Raw genomic sequence first — 19,135 nt, 5'->3', positions numbered from 1 at the left:
CCCTATTTCAAGAACTGGGACTGGGTATCTGCCTAGGACACACTAAACCCCAATATACAGATAGTATAAAGTTCAGTAAGGCCCTCAGGCAGCCTGGAACGAGCTGAATATTCTTTCCATTTTTGAAGATTTTATTTATTTACTAGAGAGAGAGAGAGACCCAGAGCGAGAGTGAGAAGGGGAGAGAGAAAGAATGAATAGAGGGGAGCAGCACAGGGAGAAGGAGAAGCAGGCTCCTGACTGGTTAGGGAGCCGGATATGGGGCTGGAACCCAGGACCCCAGGATCATGATCTAAGCCAAAGGCAGATGCTTAACAGACTGAGCCACCCCTGTTGCCCCAAGAACTATTCTTTTAAAAAAATTCCATCATGTTGTTCTGACTCTAGAAACTATCTTTCTTCTAAAAAAAATAGAGAGAGAGAGAAAATAAGCCTGTTCCCTAGAATGAGAAAAGATGAAACTACATAAAGCTGGGGGGAAAAGGTCTGTTTCTTAAACTTTTGCATTTTTCTAATTATTTCTGCAGATTTTCTTTCTGTAACGACTCCATTATCTCCAACAGATTCTATTGCAATTAAGTTATGTGTATATATATATATATGATTTTATATTAGATTTTTAAACTTTTACTACCATGAAAATGTTCATAATACAGAAAAGTAGAGATAGCACAATATCACCCATAGACACTTCATAATTAATATTTTGCCATATTTGTTTCCTCAGCATGTTTTTCCTGATCCATTATAAAATAAATAATAAACATTATTTGCTTCAACCCAGCTACTTTAGCTTACATTTTCAGAAAATAAGAGCATCTCCCACCTGTTAACAGTACTGTCAACACGTCCAACAACTTTAGAAAACTTCTTAATGTTTTCTATTTCCCAATCTATATTTAAATATTGTTACTTGTCTTCAAAACATATTTTATAGCTGCTTATATATATACATATATAGAAGATTTTATTTATTTATTTGTGAGAGAGATCAACACCAGCAGGAATAGCAGCAGGAGGAGAGGCATGTTCCCCACAGAGCAAGCAGCCCAATACAGGACTTGATCCCAGGACCCTAAGATCATGATCTGAGCAGAAGGCAGACATTTAACTGACTGAGCCACCCTGGCATCCCTGTTTTTACATTTTCAAACCAAAGTCTAGTCAAGGACCATGCACTGTTTTTGGCTGTCATGTCTCCCTTAATCTGAAGCAATTCCCACTCCTTCATCTTTTTTCCTCTATGACGGAGATGTTGTCAAAGACACAACTTCGATGGAATGTAGTTAGAAAATAACAAAAACAGAAAGAAAGTTGGGAAACTTATAAATATGTAGAAATTAAAGAACACCCTCCTAAGTAATCAAAAATATACCTGGCTGGGCAGCTGGAATGAGCAGTGTTGGTCCTGCAGATGATTGTTAGTGAGGCGTCTCAAGGCTAGAGCCAATGTTTGGCAGGACCTAAAAAATGCTACTATGTTCAACTGTCAACTATTTCTTGGAGATGTCTTTGCATACAAACACACATTTGATGGCTTCTAAGATAAACTCCCAATCCCATTATAATCAAACTTTATGAACCTGTTGATCTATTGCTCATTAAGGCCCAATCCCACTCCCCAACTACGCTGATCGCTCAAGGTTGTGTAACACAAAATGTGCCCACTCTGCCTTGGCTATGCTATTTTCCTAATTTTGGATGCCTGCTCTCATCCCTCTCTGCCTATCCAGATTCAATATGACATTATGTATAGACAACATTTTGTAAGCTATAAAATAATACATCAATGTGAACTATATTTACTGGAATCCACACCCTCAAGAATCAGTTTAAGTCTCCCTCCTTCCCAGGAAGGTTTACCGAATTCCTTTAGCTTTCACTGATTTCTTTTTTTTCTTTTTTGCATTTCTGCCTGCTTGCCTCCCTCCCTCCCAACCTTCTACCCTCCCTTCCTTCCTTCTAAAGTTGCATCTACCTTGCTCTATACCTTGATTCCCCACTCCCAATACTGGTAATAACTATTCCGGCTTTTGTATTAATCATTTCCTGGTTTGTTTTACAGTATTTATCATCCATGTATATAACCTAAAATAATAAACTAATATATTTTGTCTCTTTCTAAACTTCACATAAAAGCAACCACACTGTATTTGTTCTTCTGTACTTTGTTCCTTCTTATTTTCATATGTCTGTTAGTTAATTTGAGTAGGTATTATGTACAAGTTCCAAAATCAAAACAATACAACAGTATAATACAATATACTGAAAAATCTTACTTCTTCCCCTGTTATAACTATCGTATGTCCCCCTCTACCTTCTTCCCATGGGAAATCACTCATTATTTTCTTTTGGATCTTTCCCATATAAGCAAACACAACTGTATTATATGTTCTTATTTTTCCCTTCCCACCTTTTCATTTAAAAAAATGCCTAATATCGTATATAGATCTTCCCGTATCTGTACAAGATAGCACATTCTTTTCTTTTTGAAAACTGCATAACATTCCATGGTGTGCATCTACCACAGTTTCTATAACCAGTACTCAATTAATGGACAATGAGTTATTCTCTTATCTTTTACAAATACGATGATGCAGATAATAAGACTCCATTTTTCTGCGTGCATGTATTCCTGCAGTATAAATTCCTGTGAGTGGCACTTCTGGGTTGAAGGGGAAATATGATTGTAATTTTGATGGGCATTACCAAATTGCCCTTCAGAAAGGATGCACTATTTTATATTCATACCAATGACATATAAATTCCTGTTTCCCCATCTCATTAAACTTAGATTCTTGCTAATCTAATTGGTGAAAAGTATACATCATGTAGTTTCATTTGAAACTGTCTCACTGAGTGAAGTTGTATGTTTTTCTTATGTTTAAGCTCTCTGTGACCTAGTTTTTCATGCCACAGCATATTTTTTTATTTAGATTATTGACATTTTAAAAAATCAATTCCTAGCATATTAATACTTACCATTACATGAGTAATAATTTTCCTCTCTTAGTTACATTTATCTTTTTGGCTTTGAGTATGGTAGTTTGGCCACACAGTGTTTTGTTTTAAATATATATATATATATATAATTAGTTTTATCTTTTTAAAAGTAGCTCCAGATTTTTAATCAAAGCTGTAAAAGTACTTTCTTAATCTATTTTTTGAAGATTTTATTTGTTTATTTGATAGAGAGAGATCACAAATAGGCAGAGAGGCAGATAGAGAGATGGGGGGAAGCAGGCTCCCTCTGGGCAGAGAGCCTAATGCGGGGCTTGATCCCAGGACCCTGAGACCATGACCCAAGCCAAAGGCAGAGGCTCAACCCACTGAGCCATCCAGGCACCCCTCCTAATCTAATTTTATAAAGAAATTCTTCTATGTCTTCTTCCAATACTCAAATGATTTCACTTGAATCTTTGAGTTTATAAAAGTATAGAGTATGACTAGACCAAACTGTATCTTTTTTTAAATGCAGCTACCTAATTGTTCCAACCCAACATTATATATAAGATCCATCAGTGTTGATGCATCTAGCTATACTCCATTCCTCTTAAAAATTGCATTCCATTGTATAACTATAAACAATTTACTTATCTTCTTCAATGAAAATGAGCATTTTGGTTATTTCTAGTTTTTTGCTATTATGAAAAGAACTAGTATAAACATGTTTATACACATCTTGCTTTTAAAGTCTATAGCACTTACTGTCTATCATTGGGAGTTCCCATTAATTGAGTAAGTAAATAGTTATTTAACTATTTCTTACTACTTACTCTTTTCACACTAGGACCTGAGAGAAAGAAAATAATTTTACATCTTTTGGGTATATACAATATTGATTAGGACAGACATGAGCTCTCAGTATGAAATAAATTAAATTGAGTTGAGTTAAATTGAATGGAGTTGGTAGTATGCTGTGGGCAGTGAAATGTAACATGAAATACATAGTTTATTTCCTGTTAATTCACCAAAGCAGAAGAAACAGGATAAAATAAAATTAACTGTATACATATTTTGGATATGTTTGGGTCTTTACTTTTTGAGGTTACACAGAAACTACATCTTAAGAAGTATACAAGTCAATTAATTCACTCACCTTTGATATTCTTGGAATTTCTCATATGCATATGAATACTGATCCAACTTCTGTGACCTAGCGGAAACAGATAAAATATGATGGAAATTTTATTGCACAATTTACTTTTCACGTATCCAAAAAAACATGTTGGCCTTATTTGGAGAATCTCTCACATCATTATTGTGACTAATCCATTTGTTTAAATGATAGGTGCCTAGAGTTATTACACCCTCTTATGGTAGAAGCAAATGTCTTTCAGACGAATTCCAGGCTAGGTTTTTATCCACAGATTAAAAGCCTGAGTTTTAAGTGAACAAAATCTACATCTCTTTCAAAACTATAATTGATTTTCCTCTTTACCCAGCTATTATAGTAAGCATGACACTAAAATAGTCACCAAAAGGCTGGTGCCATCCCTTTTTAGGACTGATTCAACTTATGAAAAATAAATTAGTAACTTCTGACCACACTGAGACTTACCAGAGACTCATATTTATATTACCGTTAAGAGGCAATCTTAAAAGTACAACATTTCCTTTAGCAGTAACATATTGGACTCTCAGGAAATGGTATACCCAAGAAAAATCAGTTTAAAAAAATGAGGCCTTGTTTAAATTGTTAAAGTAAGAAAGTTTATTAAATGACAATATGATGGATAGAGGAATGTTGTACTATAAAGTAAAATTACAGTTTCACTATTAAGTCGTAATTAAAGCAAGGTGTTCTGTTATAATTAATGTGGAATTAAAATATCTATGAGCTTTGAGTTTGTAGGAATTATACATAACACTATCTCACATACAAGTCAACTTCTCTTTTTCTATGCTATAGCACCGTACCAACTCTTTACTGGAAAACCATAATTACATTGTTTAGAAAACAAATTGTTACAATAGCTAAAAGAATATAAGACTGTTATATTTGCTTAAACTTTGCAAGATGCTAATCTTGGTCCTTTCTAGCTGCCATAACAAAAACAGCATAGACTAGGTGACTTAAACAATTTATTTCTCACAGTTCTGGATACTGGGAAGTCTAAGATCAAGGTATTGGCAGATTAGGTGTCTGGTGAGAACCTGCTTTCATGTTTATAGTTGACAGTTTTTTCCTGTGTCCTCCTCACACCAAGGGAACTCTCTGAGATCGCTTTTGTAAGAACACTAATCCCATCCATGAGGGTTCTGCCCTCAGGACCTCACCTCCCAAAGGCCCTACCCCCCAATACTATCACATGGGGTTTAGGTTTCAACATCGGAATTTTAGAGGGACACAAACATTCAGTCCATGACAGTGCCCATGGTTCTTTATCCACAGAATGTTTCCATAGCTGTCTTGATTACTGAGCAAAACCAAAAAAGCCCTAATTGCTTATTCCTAAAAGGTATCGTTCTACCCAGGGAACATGCTGCGTAGACAATAATTCCAGAAATATCATTCAGCACTCCCTTCATTTGCCCACAAGGAAATATTTGTTTTAGAAATGATGTGAAATTCTCCACTCCAAGACACACAGGGATTCCTAGCCAATTACCTCAATAAACTGCAATGCTATAATGTCTCGTACTTTTCTATTACAATCCTATCTTTTACATCACATTTTCCTTGTTTGCCTAGGAAAGTAGTGGGCATATATTTAGCATTATTGTTAACATTTCACAGTGACTTGTGCGGGAAACAGACAGTATCTTTCCTTTCTACTGTTTACATCATTTCTAAATTCATTCGGCAATTCAAAAGGGATTATTCAGTACTCTAGGTTTAGGTTAAAAATAAACCCAACTACATTTTGGTGCAATATTATGGAGTTTTCTCAATCAAAATAACAACAAAAAAAGTTTTGTTCCTAGAATATAAAAATGAGTATTTTGTGCCAGCATTTGCCTTAAGATTATGAGGGACAGATATAAATAAGGTTAGCTTATATCGCCTCATTTTAGTAGAAAGAGAAAATTAGATTGATTATAGATCACTCCCAGGGTTTTTCAATTTGAACTTGAAAAGAAGAACCTTCATTTATTTGGTTATGAAAGATGTGACCTGGAACTGTCTGTAGGCACATCCTCCGTATATGGAGAAACTGAGAGAATGAATCTGAAGTTACCAGAAAGAGAGAGAGAGAGAGAAAGGGGAAAGAAGAGGGGAAGAGAAAGAGAAAAGAGAATTTTAATAGCGTCAATAAACCCAACAGGTTTGAACTAATTCAGACTGTGTTTCTGTCATATGCAACTAGATAATGACAAGACACTGAGAAATTACTATCTTAAAGCATGTATTGCAAAGGAAACACCTTAAAATGTGATTCTGTTCGATGAGGGAGGCTATGAGGAGATAACAATCCTTTAAAAATGACCTCAGGAGACTTGGTGAAATTTCTTTCCAGTTTTCTTTTAGGACACAGGCCATGTACACCAAAATTGTAACATGGGAAAATTCCACAGCAAATGTCAGGGTATTGGAGGTGTTGATGACTTCTTACAGCCTCTAATAAACTATAAGACAGAAGCAAGTTAGGATCCAAGCAGGCTCATCTGAGAGGAAAAGGGCCCATTGGGATCAATCAACAGTTTTGTTAAGAGAAGTCCTTTCCGTTGGTAGCCAGAAATACAAAGCAGTAGAAAGTCTGCTGATTACCAAGACTGAACACTTTGTCTTTTACTAAATGTAATGTTGGCTTGGACTGGTGCTTTCAGAAGGAGTCAGAGAAATGGGGAAGGTATAATCTCCCGTGATTCACCAAATTATCTGTTGCGTACTCCCTGCCTGGCTGCCTCTTCAACCCCTCATTACAGAATACAGTAACCTGGGATCAGCCCAATGGCAGGGTGAAGGCTTTACCATCTCTGGCTATTGTCTGGCCGACAGCAGACAATTAAATTGAGAATGGATGAGGTAAAGACCCAGTTGGTTGCTATGGATTCAAATCTATGCCTATGGGGGTGCCTGGGTGGCTCAGTGGGTTAAAGCCTCTGCCTTCGGCTCGGGTCATGATCCCAGGGTCCTGCGATCGAGCCCCACGTCCGGCTCTCTGCTCAGTGGGGAGTCTGCTTCCTCTTTTCTCTCTGCCTGCCTCTGCCTACTTGTGATCTCTGTCAAATGAATATATAAAATCTTAAAAAAAAAAAGAAATACATGCCTATGGTAGGTTGTATTTTCCAAAGATGACCAAAAAATTATCTTCCATACCACATTCTTACTATGTGATATTGATGTTTTTCCTATTGCATAGTGAGGTCTATGTCCCCTTGGACCTCTGTGACTACCTTAACTGACAGAATTTAGTGATGCCATAAGACTTAGGAGGCTAGTTCAGAAAATGCCTTCACTTCCACCTTGCTTTCTTGGGATACTTATTCTTGAAACCCAGCTACCGAATGTGAAGCTGTTCAACCTAACCCATGCTGAAAGAACACATGGAGAAACCATTTGTAGATGTTCTTGCTGGTAGTCCTGGTTAACAGCCGTCAGCAACGAGACACATGAAGGTAACTTCAGATGATTTTAGCTCCCAAACATTGAGCCACCCCTAGGTTTCTGGTCTTCCAGCAAAAGCTCCAGACATAATGGAGTAGATTTATGAAGCATAATCTTGAGACATTAGGGGCCTTCTGTCTGTAAAAGCTTATACATGAGTCACTCCTCTAGATCTTTCTGAAGTCTTAAAAAAGGCTCCTATATACCACTCTAGATTTGGTCTTTTTCTAGAAGTCCACTTCAAATTTTTTTTATTAACATATACTATAGTATTTGTTTCAGGGATAGAGGTCTGTGATTCATCAGTTTTAACACAATTCACAGCACTCACCATAGCACATACCCTCCCCAATGTCCATCCCCCAGCCATCCCATCCCCCCACCCCAATTCCCCTCCAGCAACTCTCAGTCTGTTTCCCGAGATTAAGAGTCTCTTACGGTTTGTCTCCCTCTCTGGTTTCATCTTGTTTCATTTTTCTCTCCCTTCCCCTATGATCCTCTGTCTTATTTCTCAAATTCCTCATATCAGTGAGATCATATGATAGCTGTCTTTCTCTGATTGACTTACTTTGCTTAGCATAATACCTTCTAGTTCTATCCACGTTGCTGCATTGACAAGATTTCGTTTTTTGATGGTTGCATAGTATTCCATTGTGTATATATACCACATCTTAATTGTTAATTGAAAAGTCATTTGCTTTATGGGAATGCTGAGTATAAGAAACAGTTTTACTTTTCAAACCAGAAAGTACCAGTTCTTTCTAATGTAACAGTGCCAGAATTCTTTAGTTCATCTCTTCTCACATTTTATCATAAGCAGTAAAAAGAAGCCAGGTGGCATTTTTATATTCTGCAGTCATCAAGTTCTAGGGGTTTAGTATTTCTGCCTCACTTTAGACAATAGTCTTGGCAAACTATCTGCTACTGCTTAGCAGTTGCTACTTCTTCTCTCACTTCTAGTAACATGTGCCTATTTTTCTTTGAACCCTTGTTGATAGCCTCCTCAAAGTCCTTCAATTTCAGCTGTCTCCTAAAAGTCCCTTAGATTTTCAGCTAGCATCCTCAAATGCCTTTGAGTTTCTTCTCACCCCTGCCCAAAGCCAATGCCACATTTTAGATTTTTGTTGTTGTTTTTGTTTTGGTAAAACTCAAAATGTGTTGTAGCATTTATTGTTTTATAACAAACCACTGAAGTTAGTTGCATAGAACAGTCATTTTAGTAGGCTTAGAGATTGTGTGGACCAGAAATTTGGACAGATCATAGTGGGAAAGTTTCTGGGTTGAAAAGAACTCAGGAAAGTTTTCTTGAATTACAGTTTTTGGTATTTGTTCCTCTGATTTGATTTTCTTCGTCAAGGATACTCCCTTTCATATGTCCATCATTTTATCTTATTTTCAATATTTGTTACTGTTTCTAGAATATTTTCTCTTTTTCCCTTCATTTCTTTTTGATTTTTTAGAAAAAAACCTTCCTTTTTACCTATTTTTCTGAGGCATCATCAGTTTTGCCTTTGTATTCTTTTTCACTTAGTCTTCATTTTTGTAATTTTTTTCATTTCTAATTTCATTTCTGAATTCTATCACCTCTCTTCTGAGTTTTTCTAATTCTGCTTTGTGTGTTTTTTTTTTCCTGACATGTTAACTTTTTAATGTCTTTTAGCTTGTTTTGAAATAATTGTTTACAGTTTTGTTTTGTGAACACATCTTTCTGATGTTCTTTCATTATCTGTAGGGAAGTTATTCTGCTTTATTTTTTCTTTTTATGACTTTTTTCTTATGATAACTTTGTATTTAGTTTGAGCTTGATAATTTACTGTTGCTCATTTTTGTGATATTAATTTTCCTAAACTTTTATCAACAGGCAGTTTTCAGAAAATTGTGCCCCAATTCAGAGAACTCCATCTTTCCTTGTTTTTATGACATATTAAAAAATACTGCAGTGCCTTTGGGTCCCTGATTCTGTTTCCCTCTCTAGCTGTTGAGCACTTGAAATATGGCTAGTGTGACTGAGAAGCTGAATTTTAAATTTTCATTTATGTTAATTAAATTAATTAACATTAAATAACTGCATGTGGTTCCTGGTTCGCATGTTAAAGAGTGCTTCTGTAGCCTTTCACTTTTCAATATCTGTTCTGCCCCATCTTACTCAATTTTTATTTTCCTCAGGGCAGTTTCTTATTGTGGGTCCTTCTACAAGGGAATCCTTGAAGGCCAGTTTTGAAGTATCACGAGATTGCTTCACCCCCTTTAATCATTCTTACTGTGTCAATTGCTGTTATAAAATGCCCGCCACATTTTAAAATGAACTGGAAAAAATAAGATAAGTGGAGAACATCTTGAGTTCTTTTTTCCATCAGACACCACCCTATTCCTTCCCTCCTTCCTCCCACAAAATTGTTTATACATACATGTCTTGAGGCTCTTAGTGATTTGTCTTCACTGCTTGTATTTTGGGGTTTATGCAGATACCTTATCACCTAGTTTCATTGCAAAGGTTGCCCATGGGCTTTTGGTTTTGCTAACTAGTTGATTTGTTTTTTCATAGGGATTTACAGAGAGATTGAAAATTACGCTGTCACTGTCCCGTCTTCCTAAAATGCTCTGAATAACATTTTAAAGAAGGTTTTTCCATTAAGAAATATGTCATGCTCATCATGCAATATTTTTTAAAGGAAGGAAAAAATCCCCAGGGACCCACCAATCAAAGACAAACCACAACTGATATTTTAGTGTATTTTTCTCATGTTCCTTTTCTGTGCAAGGTATTTCTACATAGTTGTGAGCATAGTCTGTATATAATTCTATATTTTATTTTGTTCCCATAATGTAATTGTTCACTATTACAAAAATTCTTAAGCTACTATAATTTAGAACCTCTAATAAATCTATCATATGAATCATCCATTACTAACTTAGCCTACTGTTTGGTCAACTTAAAAAATTTTTTTATAGGTAATGGTTTGCTCTGAGATATGTTGGTACATCCCTACAGGACAATATGTAATCCTATACAGGCTGCTAAGGAGCAATAATAGCTCTACCAGTAGCACAGGAGTTCCTCTAACATGTGTTAATAAACATTTCTAAAGAGGACTTCTGGGACCACATTAACAATTGAGGAGAGAGGTATAATCATCTCTGTCTTGAAATCTTACCTCACTTGTGTAGAAAACTTTCCTTTTCCTAGTGATTATGGTATGTTTACTATGTGTGCTTCTTTATATGTGTATATGTATATGTGTATACATATATGTGTATGCCTTGTATTTATAATCAGCCATCTGAATCTCTAACCCACATCTTTCTTTGGATCACCAGACTCAATCCAACTGCTCTAAAAAAAAAAAAAAAAACAAAAAACCCATATACAAAATACCAATTATCTTTCTCAATATTCCTTCTCTTCTGTTTCTTACCTTATTGAGTTAGATCTATCAAACCATTCTCCCTAACAGATGCCTAAGAGTCATTCTAGACTCCTTATCTTCCCTCTTTTCAAACCAATCAATTCCAATATTCTCCACCTCCTTAATAACATTGATTACCCTTTCTAACTCTCCATATCCTTTGCAACTGTCCTACTTTGGCCCTCAACCTGTTTTAAGTGAGATATAGCTAACATTTCACAAGTTTGCTAATGATTTTCTTTTTAAAAAATCCAATGGGGATTCAACCCTCTTCTACAATTGACCTTGTTGACTAATTCCTTCTTGAATTTCCTCTCTTGGTTGCTGGAACTCTACTTGAATTTTTTTTCTTATATTCTAATTGGCTCTCATGTCCTTTCTGTGCTTCTCTTGTTCAGCTTTGCTCAATTGTAATACTCTCTTATTTTGCCATCTCCCATGCTGATCTTACTCTGTCCATGACTTTCAATGATTTAACTATGTAGGCTGTTGAGTCCTAAATCACCATTTCAGTCCAGCTCTCATCTCTAAGATTTGTATTTAGATACTTTTTCTCATATCCCAACCTCAAACCCAATATATTCAGAACTGAACATTTTCTCCACCATCCCCCAGAGAAAGCACGATGAAACAAAATTGTGCCCTTCATCATATATTCTATCTTTTCCTGAACCATCTACATAGGTGATCAAACCAGAAACATGTATGCTGTCTTCTATTTATTTTTCTGTCAATTATGTTTAGTCAAGAGTACAAGTTCTCTTTAATATCTCTTTAGCTTAACCCCTGAATTACTAAATGAAGACTCACAATTTAATCCTCCTAACTTAACATTTATCCACCTCCATTTTATTTTCTATAATATTGGCACAGTAGATTCCAGATAGAAATCAACTTCCATCCTTGCTAATGATACCAACACAAAATGAGGCTGGGAGAGCTGGGAAGAAAGAGAGGGAGAAGGCAGAATTTCATGGTTTAAGAAAAAAAAAAAGTCTCCAATTGTTTTCTTAGTGTCATCTCCAAAATCCCACCAAATAAGCCCAAAATTTATGTCATGACATTTTTCTGATGCCTTATTTAGACTGTTTTATTGGGCATTATCCATAAGCTCCCTGAAAGAGACCAAATTCCCTAGTCATAGCTAAGCCTCCTGTTCAGGGAGCTTATACCCAGTAAACATTGTAGGGGCCCAAATATTTCAAGATGGTTTGGGAAAATGGGAAAGGAAAGTTTTACTTCAACTGAGTTAGAATGAAAAATTCACAATCCATTTTGATCATTCCATTCTTAGTTTATTAATAGGATGAGGAAAACATGCACATTATAAATCAATGCTCTGTTGAACGGTGCTAGCAAACAGCCAAGTGAGCAAAACACTGAAAGTGTTGACTAATACGAGTTTTGGCTGCTTTCAGTTACTGAATTTTCAGAGGTAAAGGAAGAGACATCTGTACCCAGATATCTACATTTGTGGGGGGATTTCTTTTTAAAAATAGATGCCAGATTAGGTCACCCCTGGTCTGTGCATTGTAATTATTTGTCATTATCACAAACTGAAAAAGAAATGGGCTCTTCTCTCTCTTCTCTTAGTCAATACAGTGTCTATGTTCCCAAACATGCTGGAGGCACTGCCTCATGAGCTTTAGCTCTGCCCCCAAGTAAGAAACTGGACAGATCCCTACACCTCCGCGGTTCTCAGTTCCCAGAAATATGAGAAAGCTAGACTCAGTAATCCGTAGGATCCCTTCCAGACCCACCAATCTGACGGTATTCGCTGTAATGGCTGTAATGAATGAGGCCATAAATGGATCCTAGCTCTGGTGCACTAGTACTGCTTGTTATGACTATGAAATTTCATCAAGACAAGAGAACATGAGCAGGAGCCTCACACCATTTCATGTAGAAGGGACAAAGGACACGCCCCCTTCTTCCAAAGGAATGACACAACCTATCCGAAGCGATTCACATCATCGCCCTTTTTGAACAACTGAATGCTCAGAAAACATGTATAATCTTGTTTATGGACATTAAGTCTGTGAATGAGGTTCTTTGCCAGTGCTTGGGATTATGGAGAAAAGCATTTGGGAAATGGCCACCTCTACAACTCAGTAGTGAAACTGGGGTGCAATGACCATCATAGAAATCCCAAACAGTCTCCACAATCTCAAAGTCTTTCTCTTTGCTCTGAAAATAAACCAAGAAGCTAAGCAGTGAGATAAGTAGTCCCCAGGACACATATCTAAAGTCCCAGGCAAACACAGGTACGAGCTGCCAGAATGGAAAGGGGTCTTCCTCATCTTCAGGTGGAGGCTGGGTGGAACTCAATTTCTTCCGGAGAGGATCTGCAGACGCTCAGTGCATCGAAAGAGACCAGGTCAGGGCTACCGGAATGCGACTCCGCCCCTCACCTTGCCGGAGACCCGCTCGGGCCGCGAAGGTGCGTGCGGCGCTCGGTGATTGGCGGCTGGCCGGCGCTGCCCCGCTGCCATTGGCTGCCTGGGCCTCTTTGTTCCCGGGCCCCGCCGCAGGCTGGCTGCGGCGGACTGGGCGGCGGAAGTTTGACGGCGCCGGCTAGTGGCTCCGGCAGCGGCGCTGGAGTCCCCGCAGGTCCTCCACCAGTACCGCAGCGAAGCCGGAGGCCAGGCGATCCTGACCGTGAGATCCTGGACGGGAGGAGGAACTCCTTTGACACACAAACATGGACCTGGAGGCCAAAGTGAAAAAGGTAGGAGGGAGGCGGGCGGCGGGCAGCAGCCGCCTCACCTGCGCGGGACGCCGCCCCCTGGCTGCGGGCGGCGGGTGGGGCGCACGGGGACAGCCGGCGCGAGCCGGCCCCGGGTCTCCGGTAGCCCCGGGCCAGGTACCCGCCTCTCCCGGTAGCCGGGATGCCTGGCAGCCCGCCTAACTCCTGAGATCCGGGAGCGACGGAGAGTCGGGCGCGAGAGCGAGAACGGGCGCGGGGCATTGCTCCCCGTCTCCCCACGTCCAACGGTTGGAGGTGTCTGAAACTTTCCTCAGTATGTTTCAGCGGCGCCTGTGCCTCCCCAGAAGGAAAGGATGAGGGCAGGGCGAGTTCGGGCGAGATCGTGACACTTCTTCTTCCTGTCTCAGGAAGTTCAACTTTATTAAGCCTTTGTGGTTTAGGAGCAGTGAGGTGACTTTGACAGCTCCGACCTCCTCCCCTCCCACCCTGGCTGCTCTGCTCTGCCTCTCGAAAGCGAGCGCTGATTTAGTGCACTTCCTTCGCATTCGCGGCTGGTGATAACGTGAAAATGATCCCCCCCCCCATCTTTCTTTCTTTCTTTTTTTTTTTTTTTTTGCCATTCATTATTGACGTCCCACGCACTGTCTTCCTCTTAGTGCTTTATCTCTCAGAGAAAACGTTCTTCCTCTTCGGCAGCTAGCCCCAAAGGGGCAATAGTCACCAGTGGTTTAACGCCAGGGACGTTTCCCGCCTGGCTGTGCCCCCAGCCCCGGTGCTCCCTCTGCCTCCCTTTGGAGCTTCAGGACCCACAGCCCTACCTGAGTTGCTCCCTGACTACGGGAGCCTCAAGTCTCCTGGGAGAAAGGGGTGGGCACCAGACTGTGACTCAGAAGGAATACTGATGTCACATTCCAGTATAACATTCTTTGTGAAAGGTCTCATTCCGGGGAATTGCTCCTGTTTACTTTGCGGTAAATTTAAGCTAGCTGTCCCTTATCAAATAGAGAAGGGAGTTTTACAGAGAGAGAGAAAGGAGAAAAAAAAAAAATAGAACCTAATTTTCTTCTCTTGTCCACTATGGTTGCCAATGTTGCTATTATTTCATCTGCTAAAGACAGAGTTCTTGACTTTAGCATTAATTCTGTTTCATGCCCACAAATGGATTTTTGAAAATGTAGGCAAATGTAAAATATTAGGTTAGGAAGCTGCTGAAATATAAAAACTTGCAGTAGAAGAGTAGCTTATCACTTATGAGTAGAACTGATATTCAAAAGGGAATCTAAGGACAGGAAACATATGTAAATTATAAGAGTAATGTATTCTTTTCTATTCCCTTTTGGTTTCTTATTCTTGACCTTTTAAATGACACATTTGTTAACCTTGCCTGTCACTAGGAAAGCATTTTGTTTGCTGCCTAGTTATCCTTCTGTTGCTGAAAACTGCTAATTTTTTCAAGTGGGTAAGAGCCACTTAATACCTGTCTAAAATTTGGGAGGTCTTGACTGTGCTTATAAATATTGATGCAAAAACTACTTTTTAAGAGTCAGCACCCTTTGGGGGAGTAAAGGATGAATAGGTGAAGCACAGATGATTTTTTAGGGCAGTAAAAATATTCTGGATGCTACCTACAATGGCAGCTACATGTCAGTATATATTTGTAAAAATGCATAGAATGGACAATACCAAGAATGAGCCCTAAAGTAAACTCTGGACTTTGGGGGATAATGATGTGTCAGTGTGGTCTCATCAGTTGTAACAAAGGTACCACTTTGGTGTGGGATATTGATACTGTGGTAGGATAATGTGGGAGATAGGGAGGCAGGGAGTTATATGGGAACTCCATACCTTGTGCTTAATTTTGCTGTGAACATAAAACTGCTCTGAAAAAGGAAATGCACTTAAGCGCAAGGGGTCAACATTTAAAAGTGATTTTGAAATTATTTGAGACAAAAAAGGTAATTCTGAGGGAGAAAGTCCGAAGTTAAGAATTAATGTCCTTACAAGGGAAAAATTGAGACATTATATGTAAACAATTTCCTTAGTTTTCAAATGTGGATTATGATTTTTAAAATGCCCTTGATATATGATATAATTTTTCTCTTTCATCTCCCTTTTAGTTTAAAAGGTTATCTTTTCATCCAAGAATCTTACCCTTTTCTCTAACCCTCCTTCTGTCCTTCCTCTACCCCAGAGAAAAAGGATTCTATAAATTTAAAGCTCTTACAATCCCATGACAGTAACAAATGCTTGTTTCACTACCTTGTCATCATTGCTGATTCTCAGGGCAGAGTCCTCAACCAATAATTTGGAAACTACTAAAGGATCTCAAGAAAATGTCCAATTTGACTGCTAACCATAACCCTTTCTGTGCCTTTGTAGAATCCTCGACAGATTTGATGTTCTATGGGTTTGACAAAAAGTTTCCCTGTACAAAATGTTTGGAGATTCCAGGAATAGATTTTACAGTTTTAGCCGTGATCTGAAAAAGAAACTTGCATTCCTTTTGGAAAATGTTTTCCAACATATTGGAAGAAGGAAACATTATAAGATTTTTATCTCTGATCTATTATCAGAGCCTTCTCACCTTATTTTGGTAGGCTAATTTTCAAGTCTCCCTTCTTTTTGGCTTGGGTATACAAGAAAGTAATAGTTTGAATGTACCTTTAAAAAAGCCAGGTTGGAAGTTGGAACAGAGACACAACCATTTATATAAATCTGTTTTGACGTCAGTTTTAAGATATGTGGCATTTTTTTTTCTTCTGAAACCCTTATACTCTTGATTTCATGATGAGTTTTCCCCAGGCAAATGAAAAATGTTACTTTTTTTTCCCCATTAATATTTTGTGTAAAAAGAATTAAAGGTTGTCCTTATTCCATAACAACTTAAGCAGATGATACTATTATAGGATTCTTGGTTTATAAAAGGAGAACTTGGGTGTCTACATCATTTGCACAGATTTGGAGTAATTACCAGTTAAAACCCACCATCATAAAAACAAGAGATTTTTATAATTAAATTTTGCTATATTTTGTTTTGTTTGAAGCAAGTGAGCTGTTGCTAGGATGTGAAGCTAGTTTGGTTATACAGAGTTTTTGTTTTAATATTTTAGAGTGGAATGTGACTTTTATGTCTGTGCCCTGTCTTCGGAGTTATTTGTCTAGATCTCTTCCTTATGTTTTATGTCTCTTCATTGTAATTGACTTTGTATAATAGAGGCCATGTCTGCTTGGAAAAAACAATGGCCTTTCAAAAGCAGAAACAGAGTCTCATTTTGTGGTGAATGGTAAATCATGGCCCACAGCCAGCTGTTTTCCTCTTTCCCTTCTGTGTTACTCTCCCATGAGAATCACTTTTTTCCCTTTAAAAACATACCAGAGAGAAGGAGAAGTCCCATAATTTCCCTTAGGCTGCCTGGAATTGCTGCAGAGCTTTTAAGTTTACTTCTTATTCATTTCTTGCCTCCTTTCTAACCTTTGTCTTTTGATCCTTCCTAACGCCTTACATATTTTTCCCAGGACTCTCTTCCTTGTTTCTTTAATTTTATTTTAAAAAGATGAGATGCACTTTTACAATTACAGGTCACAAAAAAATCCCCTTTCTCAGCATCCAAACTTGTTTTAAAAGCTTCTGTCATTAGCCAGAGAAACATAGTGAAACCACGTGACTGCAGTTGGCAAGAGTACTGAACCACAAAGATTATTTCCATTAGGAATTACAACGAGACTTTTCTCTTAGGTGGCCCTTGATTGAAGCAGAAAAGGCAAGTAAATGGTGACCTGGATGTTCAAATCTACAGTTGGATTCTCGGCTTGAAGCCGTTCTTGCTGTGAGAATCATTGGCAAAGCTGGGGGTAATGGGAGGGCAAAGTACTGCCAGGTCTCTGCCTAAGAGGCAGTTACTCTGTCTCTCAGAACAAGTACAGAAGAAAGTGAAGTGGTCCTCAGCTGGGCTTTTATCTCTGCTAACCCATGGGGTGATTCATTACATTAATTGGATATGAAAAGTCACTTTCTCTAACTTGCCCTGAATATTGGTTTGAATAGAACTGTAGTAGGTTTTCTATTGATTTTGTTCCTTTATGCTCTCCTATGAAGTAGAATTGGGGTTTTATCTCTCTGCTGGCTATTACCACATACCATCACCTCACTCCTTGACTTCGCTTTCTCATCTACAATACTAAATATTACTCATCCTTCAAGACACTCCCCTCCTCCCCACCACGCCCTGTCCTCCAGGAAATCTTTCTTCTCATTCCTAGCTAGAAGCAATATCTCTTTCTTCTGAATTCGCAAAGTGTGTAATCTGTAACTCTTCGGACATTCATTCCTTTCTCCCTCTAGATTATGATTTCTTCTTACCTAGATTTCAAGCTTCTTGAACAGTGAATTCCTTTTCTATTTATACTTGCATAGTTTTGTTTGCTGTCCAAAGCAATCCTATGAAGTAGATCTTAGCCTCATTTTAAGACAAAAGAAGCAGGCTTAGATAGGTTCTGGCCGTTTCAGATTAAACTAACTTGAGCCATAGTCTTCAGAACCATTCTTCTCCATCCTGTCCTCTAGCCCCTGAGTCCTCTTATATCTTTCCCTTGTTTGCTAAATATATGTTAAATGAATTACCCTAATATAAAAAAAGAAATAAGCAAAAGAGCGCATTTCATATTTTTTGTTTTAAGGAATTATTTGAAAGAAGTGGTTTCTATTCCAATAAAATTACCACCCTACTGGTTTTCTGTATCTTATTTATATTTTATCCATGTTGTATATTTACCCTTTAGTGTAAGTTGCCACAGACGTTCTTTGGACAGTCACAAAGTCTAAATAAAATAAACATATTGTGAAAAAGTCCTTTTCAGAGACTTTTACAGGCAAAGAAATTTTATAAGCTCCAATAATATTCTGGACCATAGCCTTTAGGATTCTTCCAACGTTCCAGCTTTTGTTGGGAGCAACGGTAATGCTGCCTCCTGGCTACTAAATATGGTCCTTGAACAATAGCGACCCAGCATTTGGCTCTGTGCTTGGGGTTATCAGTGACAACTGGAACTGTATCGAGGTACTTATGGGTTGAGCTGTAGAAGAGTCCATCTACCTGCTGAAGCCGAGCTGATAGAAAGCTTTATCCATACATCGCTTGATAGGCTAAACCTTTCTTTCCCCCGGCAGCAAAGTGCTCAGTGTGCCACTGGACCAGCAGACCAGATAGCAAAGAATAGGGGAGTTAAAAAAAAAAAAAAATTAATCAGTGCTGGAAGGAGAACTGTGTTGTTGTTATCATTATTGTTTTAAATTTCCCATTCTTGATACAAGAACATCTATTAAAAAGCAATGGCAAACACCAAAATGATCAACTATTTCACGAGGCTCTCCCTGAGCTCTGGAATTATACCAGCATTGTGAACATGGAATTAACCTTAAGGGCCCTCAGAGAGCAACAAGGGTTACTCTGAAAGGCCTACTTAGTAGGA

General features: G+C 38.2%; 1 protein-coding gene across 1 annotated transcript in view; it reads left to right on the top strand.

The window, feature by feature from the left end:
- The first annotated feature begins 13,468 nt into the window (after nucleotides 1-13,468).
- Nucleotides 13,469-19,135, top strand: part of TES (testin LIM domain protein) — a 45,384-nt gene continuing 39,717 nt past the window's right edge. Inside the window, exon 1 of the mRNA XM_032304342.1 lies at nucleotides 13,469-13,687. Coding sequence (XP_032160233.1) covers nucleotides 13,661-13,687 — 27 coding nt within the window. The 5' untranslated portion in view covers nucleotides 13,469-13,660. The remainder of the gene's footprint in view (nucleotides 13,688-19,135) is intronic.

Source organism: Mustela erminea, chromosome 11 (assembly GCF_009829155.1).
Source record: "Mustela erminea isolate mMusErm1 chromosome 11, mMusErm1.Pri, whole genome shotgun sequence".
NCBI lineage: Eukaryota > Metazoa > Chordata > Mammalia > Carnivora > Mustelidae > Mustela > Mustela erminea.
This window is presented reverse-complemented; position numbering and strand designations above follow the sequence as displayed.